Consider the following 19,830-nt stretch of genomic DNA (forward strand, 5'->3'; position numbering starts at 1 on the left):
TAGAAAAACAGTGTTTTCTGGCCATGGTGAGTCTGTACACAAAAGAACTCAAGGCAGCTGTGACTGTATGCACCAGATCGGGCCAGAGAAAACCCAACTATGGATGGGGTCTGCCACCCCACTCCTAGCCAAGGAGCTACTGGCAATGGATGGCTGCTTGGAGGGGTTGGCCCTGAGCGGCTGCCCTGGGCCCAGCAGACGGCCCTGCACTCACCCACATGCAGCACTAAGTGGATTCAGTAGGATATTTGTTTGGTTTGGTTTTGCACAGAAAGGTGGGAGGGCATAATATTAAGGCAGGGGAAGAGCTAGTGGGGAGAGAATAAAGGCGAATTTGATAATTATTTTTAAATATTAAAATTAAATAACTTTTTAAGAGACAAAAACACTTTAATGACATAGTGTTATTTTCTAGAAAATACAGAGGGAAGTGTCTTTTGCACGTTACTGAATATCGTTTTAAGCAAAAAAAAAAAAATCTGAACAAAAAAAATACCATTAATAAAATGTTTTCTGAGTTGTAGAAAATGACAACTCACTTCTTTTTCCCTTTTGTTTTCCCTGAGACAGGGTTTCTTTGTGTAGCCTTGACTGCTCTGGACTTGCTTTGTAGACCAGGCTGTCCTCGAACTCACAGAGATCTGCCTGCCTCTGCCTCCCTGAGTGCTGGGATTACAGGAGTGCGCCACTCTTTCGGGAAGCTGCCTGTTTATACGTTTATTTTCCTACTTAGGTACTCTCATGTTAACCATGTGTGTAAGTGATGGTAACCACTCTCTTACCTAGCAGCTTCTGACAACTTGCCATGCAAACACCAAATGGGGTGAGTGGCAGCAAACTCTAACAAGAGGGCAGGCCAGTTCCAGAGTTTCATGGAGAGCCACTGAGCCATTCCACACAAAGAACAGTCTGTTGTACATATCCACGTGGTGTACGTCGGGTGGCTGTTACAAAAGTATTCTAACTTCCAGTCACAAATTAGTCTGCTGGAACAAAGCCTAGTGGTTAAGTAGACAGGTAGTTATTTTGTTTTGGTTTTGGTTAAACACACAATTAAAATACTGTACAGTTCACCTGCTTTAAGTGTACAGCCATTGGTCTCTAGATTGGGTCTTTAACTATGCATTGGTCTTAAGGCACTTGGATTACCTCATAAAGGACCACACGGTTCTCGGTCATCTCCTGGTGCCTCATCTTCCCAGGCTCAGGACAAGCACTAATCTATATTCTGTCTCTATAGAATATTTTGTTCTGAGAAGCTTCTGTAAGTGGAATCCATACTACACGGTCTTTTGTGACTGTTTTACCGAAATTAGCATGATGTTTAGAAGGTTCAGGTATGTGACATCATGGCCCCTCTCGGGACTTCTTTTATTACTAAGCACTGTTTTAGGCTTTATTATACACTTCCTAATGATGCTGTGGACATTGGTGTGCAAGCCTTTGTGTGAGCATACGCTTTCATTTCCCTTGGGAGCATATACCTTGTTGTGAGTTACAGGATCATACACTTGGAAATGCTGTTTAACCATTCCTGGAACTTTGCAATAGTTTCAAGAAGTAACAGCCCCAACTTGGAATGAGACAGCAGTGTGCAGGAGTCCAGTGTCTGTCTTTCTTATTATTGCTGCCCCAATTGTGGCTTTTATAATTTGTCATGTGTGTCCGTGTCTTCGCAAAAATCATACCTGTCACCTGACTTCCACGGGAGTAATTTGCCTCTGTTACTGACTTGCAATCGCTATTAACATATTCTAGATACCAGTCACTTAACACATGTACAATTTACAAATGATCTCCATAGTAACAGCGCGTGATTTCCCGGTTTTGTTCTCTTGTTGCTTGTGTTTGTGGTGCTACATGAAGAAACACTTGGTTGCCTCACTGAAAGTGGCCAAACTAGCTTGTGTTTTGTAGGACGTTCACGCACCACCTCACGCTTTTCAGCAGCTTTGAGTTAACTGTAGGCGGCGTGAGCTACAATCCCAACCCCATCCCTTTGCATGTACTTATCCGGCTCTCCTGGCCCAGTTTGCTGACGGGTAATGAGTCCTTGCTAAGTCATCAGACAGATAGTTAGCTTAGTACAAAGTGATGGTAACAGGACACATAGCTTCCAGCAGACAGAAATGCCACCTACTGTCCAGTTCCTTCATGGCTGCCCCATTTCACAGAATCTGTTAAAGATCTTGCCTGCCTGCCTCCCTCCCTCCCTCCCTCCCTCCCTCCCTTCTTTCCTTCTTCCCTTCCTTCCTTCTTTCTTCCAATGGGTCCTCACTGTGTAGCCTTGGTTCGCCGCTAACTTGCAGCCGTCTTTCTATTGTGGATCTCTAGTGCAGAGATTACAGGTGTGAGCGCTGTGCCTGTGTGCTTTCTCCCCCCCCACCCCCCGTGTGTGTGTGTGTGTGTGTGTGTGTGTGTGTGTGTGTGTGTGTGTGTGTGTAGGCCAGTATCAACGTGGTAAACAACCAGGCTTTAAAATCACCCCTCCCCTGTTTGCTGACTATATAGTTTATGCCAATATTACACTAAGCTTTGGGAATGCAACGCCGAGTTCCAATAAATACTTGCAGAAGAGAGAGGGCAAGTTTGGAAGGGGAGGCGGCCCCTGTTCTCTGGAAATGGGCAGAGAGATAATGTCATAACAAGGACAAAAGCTGTCTAACTTCTGTATAGCACACCAGATGAGATGGGAGCCCCGAGAGTCGGGTGTGTGATGAAATCAGCCGATAGAGATGACGTAGGGTAGGAAACGTCTCGCAGATTAGCTGGCAACATCGCTGAAGCTCTGAGTTATTTTTGAAATACAAACCAAAACATGAATTACATGCTTTTCATCCTCATCTGCAGTTGTGACCTCTGTCCGTTTGCTCTCGGGCGGGATCGTTCTTTTGACCTGCCAGACTAAATATAGCTTCAGAGGAGACAGCGTAAAAATCAAAGACTCCACCTCTCCCTAAAGTGCGTGCTATGCTTATCGGATAAGAGGCCGTTTGCAAAAGGGAGCAGGTTAAAATGCGATTGCTACTGTCTTTCACAGTTTCTTGTAAGATCTTATCCTATTTGGGGGTGACGGCGGAGACAGCGATGCTGCTTCATGTCTGTTTGATTTTTAGCACACATAAAACCCTTGTTAAGTTTGGAGCTGCTTCACGCTAGATGAAGGATACCATGTGCAGCACATTTCCAAAAGGTGCACACAACTGCTTTTCAACTTAGTGTTTAGTTTATACATTTTTTAAAATGATTACCCTTTTTCTCTTTGAACGTTTTAATTTCTTTTTTAAGATAAAAGATAATTAAAAAAAAAAAAATTCCTTCCCAAATTGCATCTCCTACGATGTCACCTTGCTCTGAACATCAAACACTTCAGTTCAGAAAAAGAAATAGAAAATAGTGAGACACGGATGGTAACTTGTAAGTCAACAAAATATACATTGTTTGTAGTTTACTGCTGGTTTCTCATAAAACCAAGAGTCATAATTAACCTTGGAACAGCTGTGCACTTTGTTGGTGTGGTGCGGGCTGACCCTATGCGCTTACACTGCTATCCATTTACAAAAGAATGGAGTCTCGTCCACATCCAGTGTGTTGAACTGCATGCAGTTATAAACAAGCACAGAGTTCAAGTCCTCGCTGCCTGAGTAAGGATCTGTGGTTTTGTGTCAAAGCCCACATAGGCCTTTGGTTTTCATACATGAGCCATAGGGATCTGTGATTTTTGAATGAAACAACACCCATTTGTTACATCTTCAGTTGTACCAGCTGACCCTGGCACTGATTACTTCCGGACAAAGCGAATCCTGTGACTCCTAGATGATACGATCCTTTTTCTTTTTCAAATCCAGGTAGAAGATCAGAATGACCTAAGAGACTGTGCAGTCCACGTGTTCTGGTTTCCTAGGCAGTATAGAAGGCCATAGAAAGGGTTGAGTTGTCTTGGATTGTATGGCTTCACAAGGAGTAAAGTCTGAGTATGACTGTGAGACTTCAGTCAATAGCAGTATTCTCTCTGTAATTTTATGGCACCCCCTTCAGTATAAATCTAGCTGGATGAAGTGGGTGGAACACAATCCAATCGCTGTGTGTACGAATGTTCTTTCATGTTATTTCCATGGAAAACATGTAAACACATTTACAAAGGAACACTTACATTAAAAAAAAAAAATTACCCATGTTGTGTTTTATAACTCTCCCAGGAAGATGTCCTTAAATCGGATGGTTTCTTAATCATTGGATTTTTAAGGAATCTATTTCAAGATCTTTGAGATTCTGTGGGGGAAAAAAAAAATAGTTCGCAGCTTTGTGAGTTTTAAAATGCCCATTAGCATCAGTGTCACCCTTGAATCTTATTCCACAAGTCTTTCCCACCCCCAACCCCACCCACCATCTTGTGTCTCACGTGGATGCCCGTGTCTCCGTGTGTAATAGTGCTGCGCTAACTTGGAAACCATGTGCTTCCAAACGAAGAACCTCATTGTTACAGTTTTTGTTTTTTGTTTGTTTTGTTCTGTTTGTGGTAAGCTCTTTTAATCCATTTTATGGCTCTGTGAGTTCTTTCCAAATCCTTGATCAACCCGAAACGCAGGGTTCAAAACTAGAATTCAGGAATGAGAAAGTACCCTACGACTTTAGTCTGCTGGTAGTGACGTCAGAGGCCCCAGGCTTGACCCCCACAGAGGTCATCAAGCCCCCCAAGGTCAAGCAGGTGGCAAGGGCCTCCTTCCTGTAGGGCCAGCAGGATCACTCACATTCCAAGTTTCAAAGCATCAGACATGAGTAAAGGGGTCTGGGTGGGGAAGAGGGAGGGATCAAGACAAAGCTGGACGAAGTGGAGCCCTGAAAAAAAAAATCTGAAGCAGCTTTGATGCATATTAATAGCCTGCCCCTTTCTTAGCAAAAATCAACCCAGTTTTCTAATACTGAAGCTGCTCTCACAGGAGGGCAGTCACCGCAGCCCCGGGATGTCAGACGGTCAAGTCCTGTGTCCCAGGTGTGTGACTAATGGGACTGTGCGATGGGCTTCGAATGCTGTGATGTGGGAACTAAGTTGCTGAAATCCCGATGGTTGGGAAGGGTGGACACTTGAGAGTCAGTGTGCTATTTCTGTGAGGAAAGTACCAAATACAGACTATGCAGACGTTTTTCCCCCCTCTGTGTAATCTGGAGCCTGTGACCGATGTATAGTCACTAATGGCTGGCCTGGGTGTCTGGTGGTCTCCATTTCTTTTCTTTTTTAATTTACATTTATTTTTAACAATTTATTGGCTTTACATCCCAATCATAGGCCCCTCCCTTGTCTCATCCCGGTCCCACCCTCCCTCTCTCTACTCCCCTATGGCCCTCCCATAGTCCTCAGAGAGGGGGAAACCCCTTCTTCCCTATCAAGTGACCCCAGCTTACCAAGTCTCATAAGGATTGCCTGCATCCTCTTCCTCTGTGGCCTGGTAAGGTTCCCTGCCAGGGAGAAGTGGTCAATGAGCAGGCAACAGAGTCCGTGGCAGGAACACCCCCTGCTCTCTTCACTAGGGGACCCCTATGGAGCAAGAATTATACTGAAAAAAAAGTATATCATCCAACTAGATGCCCCTTTGCTGGTATCTTAAGTTATATTTGCCAGCTAAGAAACGGTTACGTCTTTTGTGACACATAATGAGATGCTGGCAGCGAGCCAGCTTGCTTGGTTTTGTGTGGTTACTACTAGAGCCATGCCCACTTTCCAAACATGGCTGATCCAAGCTCTTGGGCAGTGAGCAAGACCACGGGCCAGGCTAAAGAGAGGATGCAGCAGGAAGGGTGGCTTTTGTGGTACGGGCTGAAGTTTAATCATGGCTGTTTATGAGTCCTGTCAATCTGGCTAATCAAGCTGTAGAAGCAGGCTCTCTGACTGTGTGCACAGCTTTAGTTAGAGGATAATTATCTGGGTAACTCAGGTTGAATAGATTCTCTCTCACCACACATTTTCAGCTCTTACTTCCAGTACCAAGCCTGTTTTACAACTTATATTACCTAAATAGAGGATTTTCCTTTGTAAAGTTAAAGAAAACAAGTGTTCTTAGAAGAATAAATACCCTCCTATGTAAACATTTAAATGTAAAATAAATTTGAGAGATGATTACATGTTTATTTAAGAGTCTAGATGCTGCACTACAGAGATGGCTCAGTGTCTAAGGGCACTTGATGCTCTTGGAGAAGTCCGGGATTCCATCCCCAGCCCCGACAGGGTGGCTCACAACCACCTGTAATTCCAGTTCCAGGGTGCCCAAGGCCCTTTTCTGGCCTCCATGGGTACTGCATGCATATGGTATACAAGAGGTACACGCCAGCAAATACTCATACATATAAAAATAAACAAATCTTATTTTAAAAAGGTCCTAGTCACTATGGTTTGGGCTTTAAGTTATTCTCCTTCCTTTTATCTGACCTCTCAAAATCTTTTCTTCCACCGAAACTTAGTTGCGACCACATGATCACCATAAAATGGAGTCAAGATGATATTCGCCAAGATACCTTGAAATATAAGTAAAATGGTTCGAGTCTGTCTGATCTTGTGGGTCACGGCTTCTTTGGAGGAAGAACTCATTCACAGGGGTCCTATGTCAAACATCCTGTATGTCATATATTTACATTACGAGTCGTGACAGTACTAAAATTACAGTTGTGAAGTAGCAATGAAAATAATGTTAAAGTTGGGGGGGTGGGGAGCGGTCACCACAAAGTGAGGAGCTGTGTTACAGGGCCACAGCGCCAGGGAAGTGGAAAAGTGGTGTGCTGGCAGTTAGCACATACCCAAAAGGCTGTGGTGCTGTATTCCTTTATTCCCTGGTAAGAAAACTGCCTGTACCTCATGCTGGTGCTTACGGGCTTGTTTTAGAGGTGGCAGCTTTGGATCCATCACGGAAGTTGTAGACTCCTTGATAGTCAATACAAAATTTGGTGAATCAGATTGAAAATATCACAGAGCCATCTGGTCACTCTTGATTTTTTTTTTTTCCCCCTCAACAGAAAATGAAAACACTAGCAGAAAGGAGAAGGAGTGCCCCATCCCTTATCCTGGACAAAGCCTTACAGAAGCGGCCAAGTACCAGGTGAGTGCAAGGCCTTCCATCTGCAGCTGGTCCACGCTGTGCCCTCTGAGGAGGGGTCCAGACCATCTTTTAGTGGGTGTGAAGGTTGCTAATCGGCACCAGTATTTTCGGCTTGAAACTATGACCTATGATGTTATTTAATAAGACATAGATAGGTTTAGGGCATGTACCCAGTTGCTTTAGAACTAAACTTTCATACCACATGACTCACAAATACAAGTACATATGGAGGGTCAATGTTTACCTAGATAAATAGAAATCCCAGTGTTGAAAATTTCGTGTTTGCATTATATCCCCAAATGTGCTTGCTTTTAATCACAAGGTAGTACCTATTGGTGGATGTGGTAATTTTCTTACCAATTGTATTTATGAATAAGTAAACCATATTAAGATTATTTTCTTTTTTTAATTTTTATTTATTAATTTTTACATACTTTGATGTATTGTCTGTATGTCTGATTGTGTGTGTGAAGTTGTCAGATCTTCTGGAACTGGAGCTAAAGACAGGTGTGAGCTGCCACGTGGGTGCTGGGAATTGAACCTGGGTCCTTTGGGAGAGCAGCCAGTGCTCTTAACTGCTGAGCCATCCCTCCAGCCCCCCAAGATTATTGTTATAGGCAGTATTGTAAATTAGTACAGCTTTATGTGGAAAACCAGGCTAAATATCTATTAAAATGGCTGATTCACTTATTAAGTCTAATTACTTTTCTAGGAGGATTTTAAGAAAGTCTTTTATAATGTGTACAAATTTAACTGATATTTACTCACTAATCAAGGTTTTTGGGTGTGCGTGCATGTGTGTGCGTGTGCGTGCGTGTGTGTGCACGTCATGTGTGTTGCATGGTGTGTGGAGATCAGAGGTTAGCATTGGTTGTGTCCCTCAGTCACTCTCTGTTTACTGCAGCAGAGTCTCTGAACCCAGAACTTCCCAATTCAACCAGTCTCCCTATCCAGTTTGCCCTTCAATCACCGTTTGTGTGTCTGTCTCCCCACACTGGGATTAAATGCAGACCACACCAGCTTTGTGTGTGAGTGCTGGGGGTCTGAGTCCAGGTCTTCATGCTTACTTACATGGGAAGCATTTTATCCAATGACCCATCTTTTTGGGTCCCTAACTCATTCATTTTTTTTTTAATGGTATTTTAACCCAGAGACAATTTTATGTTCAAAGGGCAACTATGTAACTTTCCATGAAGATTTACATCCTTCTTTATGAAGAGAGTCTCTGCAGCCTTTATTTAAAGTAAGGGTTTATCTATAACCATGCTGCTTTTCCAAGTGGCCCGCTCATGTAACAGAGCATCTGTATGGTCATACAGAAGGTTTTGGTGAAAAAGATAAATCTCCAGTCCCGTTTAATGAAATATTTAAGATACTTAGATCACTTTTTTTTTTTTTTTAGTTCTCAAACTAAGTTTTTTCTGACCTGTGCCCTAAGTATATACTTTAGTCATTGGGTTGGTCAAGAAAGATAAACTACTTTTATTCAATAGGTTCCTAATCAAATTTAATTAGAAAGATGCTCTTCCTAATGAAAATGCAGTAAAGTACTTCAGTGCCCATGTAAATGACTTCAGATATTTGATTTAGCATACTTCTGAGTCGGTGTGGGTGAGAGAAAATGGCCATTTCTTCACAGTTTGGTTCTGGTTACCCAGGATGCACAGGAAGAAGTCATTTTAGGGGAAGTGGACACAGAGAAGTATGTGGTCATCAGCACAGCCGCCTCTAGTTCTCTGCATACAGGGACACTCTTTACAGGGGTTTAAATGAAATCTGTCACTGCAGAATTGTGGGTTTGAAGTGTAGTAGAGTTCTCAGCTTAAAAAGGCCTTGAGTTCAGGGTCAGTAGACAGACATCTTCTTCAAGGCACTGATTGCTGTAAAGTACTGAAACGTTTTATAAAAAATATTCTGTTCCCTGGTAGAATTGTGTAGAGGGTCAGATTTTCTGAGAAAATGCAGAGAGCAGCAAGCACAGCTGGTATAGGACAGGATGCATCCAGCAAAGTCAAGGTTAGCCAAGTTCTGGTCTCCCTAGGGAATGTCCCACATACAGCATATTTGTGGAAGGAAAAGTTGTATATGTTGTTCATACCTAAAACCTGACTGCTCCATATAGAAACACAGTGCTTACATTCACTGTAAGTGATACTGCATTTGCTAGAAATGCAGCTGTGCTATATAGCAGTAGGTAATTATACTGTGTATTTGTTTGAGCCATTTAAAATAAAAAACCACTTGGTGGTACCACATTTGGAGGCACTTGTTTCTATAGAGGGGTTGCTTGCCCCATTGTTCTTAAATTTAAATATATACATGCCTGAACATGTCCATACTGAAGTACACACTTTATGAATTGCACTCTGGTGTCTCTTCTTATTGTCGTTGGGGTTCTGATTAGTATTTTATAGTTGTGCTTAAATGTCATTGTACAATATAAAAGAAGTCAACACGGATGTGTGTGTGTGTAAAATAGATGATTCGTATAATAAAAGGGCATCATCAAGTGTAGTAGATCAAAAGCCACAAATGGAAAGAAGCAGGTAAATGGCAGATCAGAAGCCACATCTGTGCTGTATCTGTGCCACATCTGTGCAGTCAGAGGGAAAGAAGCAGGTAAATGGCAGATCAGAAGCCACATCTGTGCCACATCTGTGTCACATCTGTGCAGTCAGAGAGAAAGAAGCAGGTAAATGGCAGATCAGAAGCCACAGCTGTGCCACATCTGTGCCACATCTGTGCAGTCAGAGAGAAAGAAGCAGATAAATGGCAGATGAGAAGCCACATCTGTGCAACCAGAGGAAAGGAATTTAGGGTTTTGTTGGTGGTGGGGGTGGTTTTTTTGAAAGATTCTTTTTCCTTAAGAAAACAGATATAGTCTTAATTTGTGGTTCTCAACCTTCCTAATGCTGTGGCCCTTTAATACAGTTACTCATGTTGTGGTGACCCTCCAACCATAAAATTATTTCCTTGCTATTTCATAACTGTAATTTTGCTACTGTTATGAATCATTAATATAAATATCTCATATGCAGGATATCTGATATGAGACCCTACAATAAGTCCCGACTCACAGATAGAGAACTGCTGGTCTAATTGTACTTTTTTTATCCCAACAAAGCTGGAGCAAGCCACCAGTGCCCAATTGTGCCATACTACCTGAGCTTAGCTAGAGTCAACTGTAGCTGCCAAGGAAGTATTCTCACAGGCAAGACAGCATGAGAGCCAAGAGAGGCAGAAATACAGCCAGATACCAGATATAGCATGCAGGAACAGCGAGGGGGCTGAAGCAAAACCAGGCAGCAGAGACCAAAGTGTGGCATAGGAACCCGACTCTCAGGCAAGGAGACCTTCACCTCCCTGACCACTGGCCTAGGATCACTAGAAGTGTGCTGTGGATGAAGATGCAGTCGATGGGCTCAGCAAAAGTCAACACGGGCAGACGGGCCTTCTCTGCTCACCCAGAGCTTCATGGAAAGCTATACATGGAAAGAACAGTCCCCAGTGCGCCGTAAATATGGTCGTATGTTAAAGGTTATTTTTATAAAACTGTTTGTTTCTCTTAGTTTATTCTCTTAACCTAGCTATCACATAAATAATTGAGACCCCTTTATATTTGCTGGTAAGGCTTTACAGCACAATCTTGAGCATTTTAAGTCTGTTCTTAACCCTCTATATTATCCTGACTCCATCTTTGCCAAAATCCCAAGTTACTTGCTTTTTAATTCATACTTTGCTCCAGCTGAGTCTTCTTCATCTCTCCTGCACCTCTGCCTGTGGCTGAGTCCCCTTCTGAATCCCCCTACTTCCTCTTCTAACTCCTCCTCCCCTCGCTGGCAGGAAGTCCAGCCCTATCCTCTTCCTTGCTCAGTGATTGGCGGAAAGCTGCTTTATTTGGCATATCAGGGGATAATTAAGGAACAGAGTTTTATACAATATTGAGACAGGAGACTCTCAGAATAAGACTTGCAACCAGATACGGAGGGTACAGAAATCAGCATTTGACTTACACAATAACCTTATGCCTGCAGTTGTAATTTACAGCGAGAGGCCTCTCATCAGGGGATTCTGGCAGAACACAGACTTAGTCACAGAAGCCTGTCTCCTCGGGAAGGGCACATTGATGTAATGTGTCTGAATTACTCAGCTATCTTCCCCACCCTCCAGCCTGTGGATACTGATAGGAAAGACCAGCCCAGGGCAGGGAGGGAGCCTCCTCATTCCAGCTGCAATTATAATGCCTCCTGTTTCATTTTATTGCTTCTTTTTTTTTTTTAATCATTTAATTGCTATTACTTTCTTACTTTAATTGTCCTGTTGTATTGTTACACTTGCGTTCACCAGAAAGCGCTTACGATTGTCATTTCTCTAGGCCTCCTCAAAAACATTTCCTCACACCTTTTGTGATACCTTATATATTATAGCTGTATTACACACTTTTCATCTCGTTACTCGTTCCTCCCCATTTTTCCCATTGCCAGTTCATCTTACTAATTCACTATTAATAGCCTTGGCTATCTTATAAGTTGCGTTTTCTCTAAGCAGTGCCAGCACCCCACTGTCCCTGAACCTCGTTGGCGGCACAGGAGAAGTGCACAAGTGTCTGACAGCACGTTAACACTGCACCTGCTGTCAGGTCATTATCTTTGTCATTGTGGTGGTCTCCTTCCTGAACAGCAGTAGGAAAGGACTCCTGCAGCTCACCAGTAGGGCCCGTGTAAAACAAAACAAAAAAGAGGGGGAAACCGAGAAGGATAAGAAATGTGGAGGAAGTCGTATCACACTCTCCACTCAACTGTGGAGAATATTCTGACCATTGGCTAGATCTGGGAAGGGGTTTAAAGTTTACCTCCTGTATTGTCCACATTTGACCATGTCCCCTGGAAGGGGAGACCTGGTGGCACTCAGAGGAAGGACAGCAAGTAGCCAAGAAGAGACTTGATACCCTATGAGAATATATAGGGGGACGTAATCCCCCTCAGGAACAGTCATAGGGGAGGGGAATAATGGGAAAAGGGGGGGGGGGAGGAATGGGAGGATACAAGGGATGGGATAAACATTGAGATGTAACAAGAATAAATTAATAAAAAAAAAGAAAGAAAAGAAACGTGGAGGACACGTCCTCCCAACAGATGCACAAAACACACAACAAATAAGCACACACAGAGAGAGATGAGAGAGTAATCTATGGTGACACCTCCACAAGCTCACAAGTGCTGCACACCAAAAAGAAAGATGATTAGATAAGCGGAATCCCAGGGAAGAACATTATTCGGAAATCAAGAAGAGCAGGTCTCAGGGGTGGCAAATGAGGTCGTCACCACTGTCCACCCCAGATACGTGAAGACAGAAGCTGATGAGCATGACCATATTTCCAGCACCTCTGGAACAGGTTCATGAGAACAGACCTAGGAACTCATGGGAGAGAAGAAAAAGTTGAGATAACATCTAAAGACACGGACAGCTTATTCAATGAAATTTTAGCAGAAAAATTCTCAAACCTAGATGGGAAAAAAAAATCTGGGTATCCAAACACAAGAAGAATATTTTAAACCCAAATAAGCATAATTAGAGAAAAATCTCTTCTACCACATTGGTTCTCAGCCTGTGGGACATGACCCCTTTGGGGGGTCAAAAGACCCTTTCACAAGGATTGCATATCAGATGACCTGCATATCCAATATTCACATCACAATTCATAACAGTAGCAAAATTACAGTCTAGAAGTAGCAATGAAAATAATTTTATGGTGGGGAGGGGTGGTTACCACAATGTGAGGAACTGTATTGAAGGGTTGACGGATTAGGAAGGTTGAGAATCAGTTCTTCTACTATGTATCAGGATCAAAAACTCAAAAACACAAAGCAAAGAAATAATAATTAAAAGCTGTAAAGGCAAAACACCAGGTCACATTCAAAGGCAGCTATGGCAGATAACAATAACATCTCTCACCAGCCTCATCTCTCACCAGAGAAGCATTATTTCCAGCCCTAAAAGTAAGTGACTGTCTACTAAGATCTCGATATCCAGCAAAGTTGTCTCTTAAAATTGAGAAGAAATGGAGACGTAACCGAAGATAAATACAAATTAAGGTAATTTATCACAGCCAAACCAAGACTGCAGAAAATACTTAAAGTTATGCTTCGCACAGAAGGAAAAAGACAGTTTTACGCCTGAGAGCATAGGAAAGCAAACATTTCACGAGAGGATTGACAAGGGAGAGCCAGGAAGGGGCCATCCTGTTCATTGCAATGAGCCAGAAAGCTCTTCGTGCTAACGCATAAGCAAGAGGAGAGCTGTTGTTAATTCGGTCCAAGCATGAGACACAGAGACTATAGGAAACAGCAAAGCCCTCTCAGTAATCAGATTGTGTGCAAATAGCCCTAACCCATCAGTTAAAGGACACACGGTGTCTAGATTAAAAAAAAGAAGAAGAAGAAGATCCACTGTCTCTCATCTCCAAGGAACCCACCTTACTGGTAAAGTCATTGGGAAAAACTGGGAGTCAGAGGATGGAAGTCAGTCTACAAGTAAACTAAAGCCATTAACAAGCCAGTGTAGCCACTGTTACGTTTGATGAAGTAGGCTCCTAAATCACAGGTCAGATTGGGTGATGAAGAAGGCCACTGCATTGTTTGTTTGTTTATTTGTTTGTTTATCAAGACAGGGTTTCCCTATGTAGCCCTGGCTGTTCTGGAACTCACTCTGTAGACCAAGCTAGCTTTGAACTCAAAGATCCACCAGCCTCTGCCTTCCCAGTGCTGAGATTAAAGGAGTGCGCCACCACCATCCCAGTGGAAATGATTTGCCAAGAGTGCATGTAAACAAGTTTTCACTTTTTTTTTTTTTTTTTTTTTTTTTTTTTTTAACATCACGGGTTGGCATTCCCAATTGTATAAAAGAAACACTGAAAGGCATGAGAAGTCAGATAGTCCCCAGTATGGTAATAGTGAGAAACTTCTGTACCCAACGCTCATATTTACATCTGTTTTCCAAACTAAAACTGAACACTCCCGAGCTAACATACCATAGATGGACTGGTTTGCACACACATCTAGGGAATATTCTCCTAACAGTTAGAGGTTACACATTCTTGCCAGTGGCCCATGGAACCATCTCTAAAATAGTCACACGAAAGCAATCTTTAACAAATGCAAAAAAATATAAAATAATTCCTTGTATCTTATCAGACCATCATAGAATAAAACTAGAAATCTGCAGTAAGCAAAAACCATAAAAACAAATAAAGAAAAAAGGAAAAGAAAACTGCACAGAGCATTGGCAACTGAGTCACTGAAAAAAAAAATCAAGGGGAAGATATTAAAACTTCTGAAAGCAGCCGGGCGTGGTGGCGCACACCTTTAATCCCAGCACTCGGGAGGCAGAGGCAGGCGAATCGCTGTGAGTTCGAGGCCAGCCTGGTCTACAAAGTGAGTCCAGGATGGCCAAGGCTACACAGAGAGACCCTGTCTCGAAAAACCAAAAAAAAAAAAAAAAACTTCTGAAAGCAAATGAAAATGATAGCAAACCTGCTAGAACCTCTGGGACACAGCCAGGAAACTTCCAGAAGGAATGGTGTATAGCCACAGGTGCTCATCTTTAATTTGTTTAAAAAAAAAAAAAAAAAGAAAAGAAAAGCCAGGAGTTATGGAAACAAGAAACCAAAAACATATGTGGCAGACAAGAAGGAATAATAAAGGTTAAGGCAGAGATGGGTCTTTTAAGAAGAGAAAGTGTTGGGTCAGAATGCATCTGCAGTCAGGAAACAGGGATGGATCTGTGGACTCACCTCCTCCCCTTTATTCAGTCTTGCAGTTGGAATGAGGCTCCCAGTTAACACTTCCTGTTCTTCAGAAGTGATCTGATAGTCCTGTCCCTAATGTAGTACGCCTTTCCTGTGGCATGACCTGGGGGACCCTCAGAAGGCTTTATTTGTCCTAGCAGACTTTGACAGGGTTGAACTAGTTTATCTTTTTATCTTCAGAATGGCACACCCACTTGATTGCTTCACTCCAGCATGACTTAATTTGTTCATCACAGTTACTGCGCAGTCTTTTTTTTTTTTAACTTTATTTTATTTTGTTTTATTATAATTTACTCAGATCACATCCCAACTATTATTCCTTCACTTGTATTTTCCCGTTCCTCCCTCCCTCTGTTGCCACATTCTCCTCCCCTGGACCTGTGATAAAAGGAGACCACCCTCCCCACCATATGACCACAGCATATGAGGTCTCATCCAGACAGCCTGCTTCCCCTTCTGCTGTATGCTGTCGGGCCTCCCCACCAAGGGGAAGACAGCAAAACAGCGTCAAAACAAAAAACAAAAAAATACTGCGCAGTCTAATCTTTCCTTTTGGTGCCAGCAGAGCCCTGCCTCACCAGTGGATGCTGAGCTACTCTTTCTCACCCTGTCCATGGTGGGGACAGCAGGCTGTCCTAAAGTGTCGATGCCATACTGGACTGGGTACTTCTTTACTTGGGAAAGCTAGAAGCTAAGGTTCTCCAGAGTACTTTTGGCATTTTAGGGTCGGTTTCCCTTTAGAGCTACGAACAAAAGGAAGCCAAAGACATGAGTTGCCTCAGTAGAGAGGCAACTCCTATTAGAGATTTGATCTAAGTGAGCTCTTGGACTACTTTCTGCCCTTGGGTTCTCATTCTCCCTACAAGCTGTGGCAACCTTGGCAAGGCATTTCTCCTCTTTGTGCTTTATTTTCCTCATCTGCAAAAATGGGCTAACCTGTTAAAATACAACTCACGCATTATAGTTGCAATGTAAGCTTTTGTTAAGCACACTTATCAATGTATATAAACTCATTTGGTCCCCAGTCACATGGTATCTGAGTGCTAGAGGTGTAGATCTTGTTTTTTCCCATTTGAATGAGTGACAGGGCCATATTTTCTACTCTTCGAAAGCTGTATGCTCAGCATACTCTGGTTTCTCTTCAGATCATATAAATCTTTCGCCTTTTACGAAAGTTGTATGTTCAGTGCTTAAACATTAGTTGGATTAAAATACATAATTCCTTTCTTGCCTTGCTGAGTAAGAGCCCAAGGCTGCCTGAGAAAGCGTAGAGTGATCAGTGCTGGGGAAACCTCTGTGAGGAAAGACAATTATTGAGTAATTAATGTATGTTGCTGGGGTTTTTTGTTTTGTTTTGTTTGTATTTTCATTTTTGGTTTGTTGTTGTTGTTGTTGTTGTTGTTTTTCAAGACAAGGTTTCTCTGTGTAGCCCTGGCTGTCCCAGAACTCACTCTATAGACCAGGCTGACCTCAAACTCAGAGATCTACCTGCCTCTGCCTCCCAAGTGCTGGGATTAAAGGTGTGTTCCACTGCTGCCTGGGAAATGTATGCTGACTTAATACTTGCCTATCTATTATGTTGTCTGACCCAAACCCACATGAACAAGGCCCCAAACAACAAAGTGTCAAGAGAGAGGACCAGAGAAGGGAAAACCAAGAAGGCAGGAAGCTGAGGCCAGGAGGTCTTACACCAGCCATCGGCCTATGCCAAGCAGGTTTATTAAGTACAGTATCTGACATGTCTAGGGGAAAGTGGTCACGGCCAGCAGAGAGCTAAATCAAACAGTGTTTGCGAAGGGAACACAGGGTACGTCAGACACAGCTGTCTTAGAACTGATAAGCACAGCCCTTCAGGGAAGAAAGCAGGAGTTCCTAGGGCCTGAAATCTTAACTACTTGAAGGCCCTGGCCTCAGCTCCAGACCAGATCTTGCCAAGTCTTCTTCTGGGCAAGGACTGAGAACTAGCACCCCCATTATCCAGTCATTGATGCCTCTGAGAAAACCTTGGGTTGGCCTGGCCCCACAGTTCTCTGTGTTAGGAGCCAATGTCATTGGTCCTCCTGCTGATAGAGGCTGGTGCCCTGCCCCACTTCACCTCAATAGAATTTTACATATTATCTCTATACCTGGGGGCTTCTCCTTATCATCAGTTATACAGAAGAACTGAGGGTTCGAGGAAGTTGACTCAGTCTTTCATGTTCTTTCTAACCAGCCTCCAACTCTACAGGTTTCAGCTTTAAATTTTCTCTGTGTTGCCAAATGTCGTGGCGCACACCTTCAATCTCAGCACTCAAGATGCACATGCAGGAACAATTGGGGTCAGCCTGGTCTGTATAATGGGCTCTAGGCCAGCAAAGTCTGTGTGGTGAGTCAGTCTGTCTCTGTCTGTCTGTCTGTCTGTCTGTCTCTCTGTCTCTGTCTCTCTCTGTCTGTCTGTCTGTCTCTGTCTCTGTCTGTCTCTGTCTCTCTGTCTCTCTCTTCACCTCTCCCCTCTCCCTTCTCTCTCTCTCCCTCTCCCTCCCACCTCTTCCCCTCTCTTTTCTTCCCTCCACCCTCTGTATATGTGTTATGTATCTATGAATATATGGGAACACAGCCCTGTGTGTGCAAGTGAATACCAGAAGAGGACACTGAGTATCCAGCTCTATTGCTCTCAGCCTTAGTCCTCTGGGACAGGATACCTGGAGCTAGACTGACAGCCAGTGAGCCCCAGTAATTCCCATTCTCACCTCTCTTACACGCACGTGCGTGTGCACACACACACACACACACATACACACACACACACACATACACACACACACACACATACACACACACACCTGCAGCACTGGGGTAAAAGACACAAGTATGGGACCTTACCTCACTTGGGTTTTTAAAATCCAAGTGATTGGTTGGAGAGGTGGCTCAGTTGGTAAAATGCTTCCTTTGCAAGCCATATTTAGCACAGTACACTTGTAATCCCAGCTCTGGGGAGGTGGAGACAAAAGAACCCCTGGTGCTTGCTAGCCAGCTAGTACAGCTGAGGCAGTGAGCTCCGGGTTCACTGAGAGACCTTATCTCAAAAAGTAAGGTGGGTGAAGATAACCCACATCAACCTCCAGCCTCCACATACATACATGCATGTATGTGCTCATGTGCAAATGCACACGTGTGTACACATACACAGTAACTCAGTAGTATACAGAATAGAAATTGTATATCTGTTCTTTCATCTCTCTCATTTGTATATAAACCTTTTTAAATTTATATTTTAAATTTATGAAAAATATTTCATCTACATATATAAAGTTGTTTTTATTTAACTCGTGTCCCTTTAATGCATTTGGGCACCTATTAAAATATAAGTGTGTGTTGTACTACTGAGAAATTGTAGCGCCTTTCTTAATCCTTTTTTTTAAAGATTTATTTATTTATTATTATGTATACAGTGGCCTGCATGTACATCTGCAGGCCAGAGGAGGGCATCAGATCTCATTATAGATGGCTGTGAGCCACCATGTAGTTGCTGTGAATTGAACTCAGGACCTCTGGAAGAACAGTCAGTGCTCTTAACCACTGAGCCATCTCTCCAGCCCCTCTTAATCCTTTTTAATTTGTGTTTCTTATATCTCTTCCTCCCTTCCAACCGTTATCCACCCTAATACCTTCCAACCCTCCAACACCAGGCAGGAGAGAAAGAAGGTTAGTGGAGAGAAGGGGCGTAGTTCTCTTAGCTACTTCCTGTCAGTTAGGGTTGTTGGGTCCCTTGGGGCAAGTCCAATCTTTGTCTCAGGATAGCTCCCAGTTCTTCTCATCAGCAGTAACCAGAAGGAGCAGCAGGATGACCCAGCAGCAGCCTTCTTCCTCCTTGGAGTGTCTCTCAAAGCTTTCTCACGAAGTCTTCTCTCTGGGCTCTGGTTTTTATACATGCTCGGAGTCCTTAGAGTTCACCTATCTCAGCTGACAAAGCTACGGACAAACTAAAAGCAGCCCCATATCCCATACTTGGGATTAAAACAAAAGCAACATAACTAGGTTTTTTTGTTTTTTTAAAGAAACCAAAACTGGCACTGTAAGAAATAAGTATGAATCTTTTTCAAGGAAAAGGCTGAACATTTGTTTCTGTGGGATCTCTGGTCTGTTTTTGTCTGCCAGCTCCTGTTGTGCCCCTACCTGGTGACTTCTGCCTCTTGGCAGTCACAGGCTTGGCTAAACCAGTAGGTTTAGCAGAAAGCCACAGAAATGAGGTTATAAAGATTGATGTCCACTCTGCTTGCTCTCATACGTTTCCCTGACTACTTGATTTGGGAGCAACCGAGGAAAGCCACGCAGCATTAGCCCTGTTGGGAGCCCACCCCCCAAAGGAAAGAAGCCACATCCCCTTTCTCAGGGTGTGGAGAAATGCTACCATTTCTTCCTAAAACGTTCAGCAGTATTTATCACTGATGTTACTTAAGCATCGTGTTTTCTTATCTGAAAGTTGCCTTAAATCATTGTGTTATTTTGTCGACCAGTTGATACACAGGATTATTTAAGCATTCGGTTCTTTTCCTGAGTTGGCTTTGGTAACCTGTCCCTTTTCAGGTGTATGTCCATTTCATCCTTGTCATCAGTTTCATCATAACATTTTATTTTTGAAGCAAAATTATGCCTTGATATTTTTAAGATGTGCAAGAACTGTATGCGTACCATTTTCATTCCTGATATTGATGATTTCCAGTCTCTTTGTTACTAAAGCATTTTTATACTGTCTAAGAACCAAGTGTAGGCTTTGCCGCTCTTTCTTCTGTGCTGTGTTCTTTGAGCTTCCTTAGTTTATTTTTGTTTTGTTAAATAGCTTGTGTGTAATAAAACACACATACCTGAAGGGTGATGAGTTTTAATTTGCTGTACAAACGTGAAGCCAAAACCAGAGCCAGATAATGAACAGTTCTATGTGACCTCCGAGGGCTG

General features: G+C 43.0%; 1 protein-coding gene across 1 annotated transcript in view; it reads left to right on the top strand.

The window, feature by feature from the left end:
• The window catches only part of Arhgap20 (Rho GTPase activating protein 20), a 75,416-nt gene that overhangs the window by 10,746 nt on the left and 44,840 nt on the right, over nt 1–19,830 (top strand). Inside the window, exon 2 of the mRNA XM_051156441.1 lies at nt 7,006–7,088. Coding sequence (XP_051012398.1) covers nt 7,006–7,088 — 83 coding nt within the window. The remainder of the gene's footprint in view (nt 1–7,005; nt 7,089–19,830) is intronic.

The sequence above is a fragment of the Acomys russatus genome, chromosome 14 (genome assembly GCF_903995435.1).
Source record: "Acomys russatus chromosome 14, mAcoRus1.1, whole genome shotgun sequence".
In the NCBI taxonomy this organism is placed as follows: Eukaryota; Metazoa; Chordata; class Mammalia; order Rodentia; family Muridae; genus Acomys; species Acomys russatus.